The sequence below is a fragment of the Phalaenopsis equestris genome, unplaced genomic scaffold, assembly GCF_001263595.1.
Source record: "Phalaenopsis equestris unplaced genomic scaffold, ASM126359v1 Scaffold001339, whole genome shotgun sequence".
Lineage (NCBI taxonomy): Eukaryota > Viridiplantae > Streptophyta > Magnoliopsida > Asparagales > Orchidaceae > Phalaenopsis > Phalaenopsis equestris.
In genome coordinates, this window is record NW_018165778.1 from 49,170 (window position 1) to 57,520 (window position 8,351).

Sequence of the window (8,351 nt, forward strand, 5' to 3'; positions counted from 1 at the left end):
AAATTTGAACCAATCCCCTTTCACACTTCTTAGTCCGATATCTTTGAAATGTCCTTACCATTTGAACTTCTTGAAGATAATTTTTCTTGACTTTTATCGAGAGTATTCTTAGGTAACTTCAGTTATCTATGATGTAATTAACTATAGGGGCTTGCCCTTATAGGAAGCTTTTCTCGAACCCAGGATAATATAAACCCTATTTAATTCCTTATATTAAATAGGGGAACTTGTCGGCCAATACATTGGTTTCGCAGACCAAACGGATGTCATAACTTTCTCTAGTTTATTTGATCGAGCCTCACTCTCAATTCTTGTGTTCATCCTTCGAGATAGATACAGGATTTGAGATAAAGTGCTCTTTCATCTAAACTATGAAGATTATGGGGTCAGTTTGACTTCATCTTTTTCAAAATTAAAATTTTTTAAAAAAAAACGTCCTTCCGAAGCGGGCAACGAGATTTCAATTCCGATGACCTACAGCTTCTTACGGGCAAACCCTACACCAAAAATAGTGCCGACAGACACGTATCCATGAATTGAAACCTAGGTACTTATGCAAGAGCGCTAGGATGGGTACGACTCACAACTGGGCATTAGCATTTACGTTGGTTTGATCAGTTGCCCTGACCCGGTCAATCGACCGCTCCGGTCCTGTCGATCAACCACTTAAATTTGACCGATAGGTTCGGCCCGATCGATCCACCACATAGGTCCAACTAGTCACCCGAACCTGTTGACTAACCATTTTGGTTTGACCGACCGCCACGATCCTGGTCGACCGACCACTTAGGTTTGATCGGCTTTCTTGGCTCGATCGACCGACCACTTTGGTCTTACCGATCGACCCATTAGCTATGATGTCTCGGTTGACTACCTCAGGCAACCCAATTGGTCAAACAACCAACATCACTTCCACGATGTATGCTTTGCATTTGCATTCACATCATTTGCATGAAGGTGCATGATTTAGTTTGCTTTCACACATTCATGCATGAAAAATACTTTTTGATGTGCATTTTGATGAACTCATTTGCATGATACTTTGCCTTCGGTGCATGCTATATTAGGTGTATCTTCGAGCACCGATGCCCGCAATGTCTCCCTCACATGTGTTTGTGGCTCGATACTCGCATTCCTTAGAGCCTCTGAACCTGTGGAGTGTGCAACATGTATGCATTTGAGTTATGTCATTTGCATGTTGCTTGACGATCTTCCATCATGATTTCTCATACCACATTCAAGTAATCAAGATATTGAATCTTGTGTAATGCTTGCTTGCATTTGCATTTATCTGCATGCTTTGGTAACGAGCCAGACTAGGTAGGTGGGTGACCTAGTGTTGGTCGCGATGCTTTAAAGAGCATTGTTCATTGGGTAGATTTTGGGGAGCAGTGCGAGTTAAAGCATTAGGATTTACATATGTATGATTGTGCCAAGGATCTGAAGGATCTAACTTGTGTTGCATTGCATGTTATGGGTATGCATTTAATGATCCTATTTTAAAATAAAAATCACTTTTCAACTTATGATATTTATCCTAATTTTAGAACTATGCAAATAGCAAACTAGGCCATAAGTAAGACAAACTTTCTTTTTTAAAATCCATATTAGGTGACATTTGTTAATTCTCTTGGATCTTTAGGATGAAGTTGATGCGACGATCCCGTTAAAGTCATACATATCCGAAGACTTTATCTTGAGCACTTAGATGCTGGTTAGAACACTTTTCGTTAAATTATGTGTTAGGCTACGATTAGGGAGTTGGATAGTCTTTTTTGATGTCTGGCTATTATTCTTTGTTGGTTTGGTTGCCCTAACCATACATTATTTTGCTTGTGGTTTTTAATGTTTACTGAGTGTGGGCATGTGCAATATTATATTAGGGGCGATTTTCTTGTCGGGAGTCATGCCTATATATATACACATATATAATAAGGGGGATCAATGTCATGATTTATATTATAACTCTTTCTTGCAGGTGCTGCTATAAGCTCTCCCCGCCAGGCATGGCTTCTATGTGTTGCATGTTAACTCGTGCTAACATTTTCTGCAAGTCGAGTCATTTTTCTTTTATCATGTATTTGATATAGTCTTAAGATCGAGTCTGTATCGGAAAAAAGGTACAAGCACAAGTTTGTCGAATTACTTAATGGGGACCAGAAGCAGTAGCTCGTGTCCCGTACATTAATTCCATATTTATATTCTTGTATAGAATTAGATCTGGGCATGTATATGTAGAGTTCGACCGCATTTACTGCTTTCTTAGGAGATGCTGTCAACCCAATGACACCAATATGTTACTATATTTTGCTTGGTGCGCCTTGATTTTTGTTTTGTGATTGCTTTATCTTTGTGTTCCTTTCTGTTTGTTGTTTGTCTAATATTGATCACAAAAAATAATCTAGGTTCACTAAGGATCCTAAAATTTTAAACTTTATACAAAATGTTAATAATTAAATATTAAGATTAATTAAGATTTAATGTTAAAATATTTAGGACTTTTAAAACTTGCACTTTACTTTCCTAAATGGCCTTTAGGCCGGTTTTAAAATAGTTCGCATACATGACTATACACCCCATCACATTTAATAGGTCATCCACGATTGGGATGAGATAATTGCATCATATTGCAAGTCCCGAGGAGAAATCCCCGTGCTTCTCCAATCTAACTGACCAAGCATAAGTTTTATACTTAGGTGGTTGTCTAGCGCATTTAGGACGTTTGAGATTTCCCCAACCTTGATGGGGAGTAAGTCTAGCTGGAATTTTCTTTTTCGTTATTTTCAGCGGCTTCCTCACCATTTCAACAGATATAAGTCTCACCTATGTGAGCTATATCTTTATAGATCATATGATTTAAAGTTTCTTTCTTTTTGACTTTAGGGTTACCTAGGACTCATTGGACAACACAATTTACGAATTGCTTACAAGGGATCCCTGGTTGTGTTGGGTCGAGTACCTTTACGACTATGTAGACTTAGGGTCTTAATAACTTAGAATGACATATTCGTGGTATATTGACCCGATTATTTCTACCTGTTTCCTTTGTTGAGTCCCTTTAAGTCCTGTCATCCTTCTGACATCTCATTGATGTCTTCTAGTAGGCACCAATTGTGGATAGATCACCACTTATTTGTGATACGATGATTCACCCTCTATCATTATAACCCGGTTTGACCTTAGAAGCATCATGCGGACTTTATGAGTTGACCCGGTTATTTCATAGGCCCCGATTGTCGATAAGTCGTTACCTACTTGGGATGTAAGAAATTAACTCTCCGCTCTGTGACTTATTGAGAGCTTTGAGTATCAGAATGGTTATGTGAAATAAACATCCTTTTGGTGACCCATTCACCGGTTATCACAATAATGTAAGCAAAATTTCATTTATCAAGACTATTCTTGGGTATGTCTCATGATTTAATTTATCAAAGGGATACGTTCCTTTTGGAGTGTTTTTTACCTCGTAACAAAAATGTTCTTTTATGTTATATGGTTATGGGTGGCTTATGTAGCGATTTTCTTTGTGGATATCATGTTTCAATGTATTTTGATTCGATCTTATTTAGACATATACTCTCTACCAATCACACTAGCATTACCTCATATATAAGTATTTCATATTTCTTTTTAAAATTTGTTTGTCTATTTTTGTCGTATATACCGTCCTTTCCGATTGCTCTGACCTTTATATCATTTATTTGATTCGAGAGAAATATTTATTTGAAAAGAGAAATTAAATGACGACCATATATATATATATATAAACTTTGAGTTTTTTAAATGAATAAAAAACAACGATAGCCATAAAAAAAAAAAAAATTTCGGCCATCACAAAAAAAAAACGGCTTTCCTTAAGAAGAAAAATTCTCTCATATTTTCTTCTCTAATTAATACAAATTAAATATAATAAATTATTGCCTGAACTAGCTTTATATATATATATATATATATATATATACACACTGAAAAAAAAAAAAAAACAACCGAATTCCGTCTTACCCTTCACAATTCTTGACGTTCCGATTGCCTAAACGGTTAGGAAAAAAAAAAAAAAAAAACAACCGAATTCCGACTTGGCGTTGCCGTTCCCAATTTTTGACGTTCCGATTCCCAATTCCTGCCAAAAAAAAATACAAAAGTAATAAAATGCTTCAGATATTAATATTTTCAGATAATTAAATTAGCTCCACCCAAAAATAATAGTGGGCAACCACAAATTCCCATTATCCACAATAAATTTTGAAAAATGACATGAATCTCGATGTATATTTGAGTTTTGATAAAAAATCATCCAGAAGTCTGATTTTAGTATACTTACTGTCAAACTAACCGTGTTGACGAGACAGATCCAATAATCTTAAAATTAGTTTAATATGAATCAAATCAAGCATCGATTAAGACTATAAATCATAAAAGTTTTTTGACATATTTAGAAAATCAAATAAATGTCAAATTTGACAAGTTTACAGTCGTCAAATTTGACAAGTTTACAGTCGAATCTACTGTATCAAAAATACAAATCCAATGAGCCCAAAATTGTTTAATTCCAACATTTAATAAATACTCAAATGTCTATTAAATACCGTCTGATTAAAGAAAGTTCTACAGATCATCAAAGTGATTTATATTCCTGTATTAATTGCATTCAAAATTTTATAAATATAGCTCTACCCCTCTCATGAGAAGGGGAGTGCATTTGAAGCTTAAAGAAGACGAAAGTTTAAAGGAGTCAAAGTCCAGTATCACCTCGTTGCCGATCGCCATTGACCACCAGTTGTCGATTGCTCCCGACCACCAGTCATCGATCGTCGCCAACCACCACTCGCCGACTCCCACCTTTCAGCATCGGTCGCTGCTCACTTCTTACTCTTACGATAAGTTCATTCGCACACCGACTTTGTTGCTGGAAAATTGTGTTACCTATTCTCGCTCGTGGGACAAGAGATCATACTTATACTCTCCAATTTTTAGTGAATTTTTTCAGTTGAGTCAGTATCCGTGATTTTTTCCCTTTACGAATTTTCTATTTAAAACCTTTTGTTGTTTATACTGGTTGTTTTTCATTTATCCGAGTGTGTGCTGAATTCTCGTGCAATGTTAAGAAGATAATCTAAGAGTCTTTCACAACGAACTTTCTAACACGCATCAATTATCTTTTTTTTTTTTTGAAAAATAAAAATATTTATAATTCTCCTAGTAACTTTTCTACTAGTTTTTTCAAAAGCTTGCTCTATAGTGCTTTCAAATCAATATTATCTCAAATTTTGGTCGAAATTAAAAAAAAAAAATAAGGGCTCAAATTTTGGTTGAAATTTAAGAGTTATAATTTTGAAATAAATTATTGTGTGAGCGTTGATTCTTGATTTGTCCATTAGGACAACTAAGCAGCTTGATAGGGCAACCTAACAACGCAACTTGACAAGCCACCTTAGATATGTAGTTCTTCGGATTCTTTTGTATTTTCAGAAGATAGCTGTGAAAAAAATAAGAAAATAATACAACAAGAACAAGCCTTTATTTCACTAAGTGTGTTCAACTACATGAATTTTTTTCTCCATTACATCACATGAGTGTCATATTTTCATTTAATTCAAATTGATTAAGATCATACTTAAAACAATAAGCCCAAAGTATTTTTAGGTTAACTTGTGCCTTTCTTAATAAAAGTCAAATCTAAAACATTTACTCTCCTAATCGGATCATCAGATGATAGTCATTTAATGTGACCAAACCATCTAAGACGACTTTCTCTAGTCTTGTCTGCCACTGGAGCTGCATCAACCCTATCACGGATATATTCATTTCTCATTTTTTAAAAAAATAAGAAAATGATAAAAAAAAATAAATCCATTACTTAGTAGCGAGAGTTATAAATTAATTTTCTTTATAAGACGAGTTTAAATCCTGCATTGTCGATCTAATTGTGTGGTTGACATGCACGAGCTTAATTATAACAATTTTTATTGATAATATACTCCTCCATCAAGAAGGGTTTGTGCTGTTTATAGATGCTAGGATTGCCAAGCTCTCATAAGTGAGTTGATTCATGGTAGAAGTCATCTTGTAAGATTTGTTAAAAGGACTGTGAGTTCTTTAGATTTTTCTCTCCAAAAAAGAAAAAAAGTTTAGGGATTGTTTGATAGTCTGAAAAAAGTAATGTAAGATTATCGGCTGCTTTGGCGCTCTGGCTCTCGATCATCTCTAGCATTGTGCGATTAATCTTCCCCTTCTCATTCTTCTCTAACCATGCCCAAATCCTGCTCCGTCGCCGTCATCGGCGGCGGAGTCTCAGTCTCCGGGCTATGCGCCGCCCGCGAGCTCCTCCGCGAAGGCCACCGAGTCGTCGTCTTCGAAAAAACTAATCGCATTGGCGGCACCTGGGTCTACAATCCCTACACCGACTCCGATCCTTCGGGCCTCGATCCGGCACGACGGGTCGCTCAAGGTAACCTGTACCGCTCGCTCCGCACTAACATTCCTCGCCCGCTCATGGGTTTTTCTGACTACCCGTTCCCGGATCCCGAGGCGAGCTTTGGCGATCCTAGGGCTTTTCCTGGGCATGGCGAGGTTCTTGCTTTCGTTGAGACGTTTGCGCGCGAAGAAGGTCTGCTTGATGTAGTGAGGCTTGGGGTGGAGGTGGTTAGGGTGGAGCAGGTCGGGGAAAGGAAGGACGAGTGGGAGGTGGAGTGGCGGCAGACGACGGAGGCGACGGAGGCGAGGGAGACGGAGCTTTTTGAAGCTGTGGTCGTCTGCAATGGCCACAACTCAGAACTGCGGTTCGCAGATATTCCCGGTGAGGATTTTTTGTTTCCGTTTTGAAATTTATTCAAACAGCACAAGAACTTATTTACGAATGAATATTCGATCTAGAAAACTTTGAATTAAGTTTTTAATTCTGAAAATAAATAGAGATGTTTTAATTCTTTTTTTTATAAATAATAAAATTTCAGATGTAATGGAAAAAAAATCAGCATTATTTTTTAGCTGACTTTATGATTTTTTGGTTAATTGATTCCACGAAAATAAATTAGTGCAAACACTTGGGATGAAATTATGTAAGAAATCCCTGATCGGATTTACGGTATGATTATTTTGACTATAGATCTGACCCTGTTTTAGTATAAATTTCAATTAAATAGCTTAATAATTCTGAAGTGATTCTTTCATGAAATAATGTGGAGTGAAGTGTAAGCAATTATAATGCGTATTATATGTATAAATATATATTTTTTGATGCTTTGGATGGATAGTTATATTGGGAAATATGAGGGATACTTTAATGTCATATTAATGGGGAATGCACATTTTGCTGCACGTTTTTGATTTTATGCAAACTTCTTGTTTCACCATGCCATGTTTGCACTCTTTTTGTTGCACCAGTTTGCTCATTTTAGGGTCTGTTTGGGGCAGCTGCAGCTTATCCAGCTTCTGCTGATAAGCAGCTTATCCTGATAATCTGCTGATGAGCAGCTGATCCGGATAAGCTGTCTGGCTGTTTGGTTGGCGCTTATGGAAAACAGCTGATTGTGATAAATTGACCATTTTGCCCCTGTTCTGAATAAGCAGTTTAACTGTTTGGTTAGTGCGTTTTGTAAACAGCTTATTTGGAAGTTATTTTTCTTTAAATGTACAATCTGTGCAGCAGAATCTATTCTTCTCTAAACAAAATTAAAGATAAATATTCAGAGAAGAAAATACCAAAAAATTGAGTTATATTCAAATAACTACAGCATATCCGATCATATCAAACGAATATGTTACACATACAAAAGTCAAACACACATGTACATACTACTACATAGTATAATAAGAGCCCATAAAGAAAAAAAAATAACTTGTTAAAATGAACAGTAGAAATATGATAATGTTGACTTTATAATGTAGCAACATATCACGACCCATGCCACCTGCATCTGACACTCCAAAACCCTGAGCAACCTTGTCCAACGGCGATATTCTAGAAACTGAAGAACTCGAACCGCATGTGGCGTTCTCTTGTTGTGGCACTGTTGAACTCCTAGCAGTTGTGTCCAATTGGGAGCACGTAGAAATAGTTCCACTGTCGGCCCACCTGAAGAATTTGCAGTCGTCCGGTCCTTGTCCCCACCGCGGGCACCTGTAGAATTGTCGTCCGTAACTATGTGTCTGTCGCGATGTTAAAAGCAATGACGGTAGTCCACATCGACACATCATTTGTCCCAATTTTTCCTGAATATCTCGAGCTCATTGTCCTGCAATTATGTTAAAAAGCGTTAATCACTCAAAAATTTGAGGGCAAAAAAAAAAAGCATGTAAAGCTCTAAATAAAAAAAAAGGAAAAGAAAACGTCTCTTTGTATTCCACCTTCA

The 8,351-nt window shown here is 36.7% G+C and overlaps 1 protein-coding gene across 6 annotated transcripts in view; it reads left to right on the plus strand.

The window, feature by feature from the left end:
• The first annotated feature begins 6,006 nt into the window (after window positions 1-6,006).
• LOC110034056 (flavin-containing monooxygenase FMO GS-OX-like 3) overlaps window positions 6,007-8,351 on the plus strand; it is a 38,286-nt gene continuing 35,941 nt past the window's right edge. For 5 of the 6 annotated variants that reach the window (XR_002295009.1, XR_002295010.1, XR_002295012.1 and 2 more), the window contains exon 1: window positions 6,008-6,796. Coding sequence is in view for 2 of the 6 variants with exons in the window: in XM_020738300.1 (XP_020593959.1) it covers window positions 6,250-6,796 (547 nt within the window). In the remaining 4 variants the exon portion in view is untranslated. Of the gene's footprint in view, window positions 6,797-8,351 lie in introns of all 6 variants that reach the window. The other variant, XM_020738301.1, reaches the window with a different exon arrangement.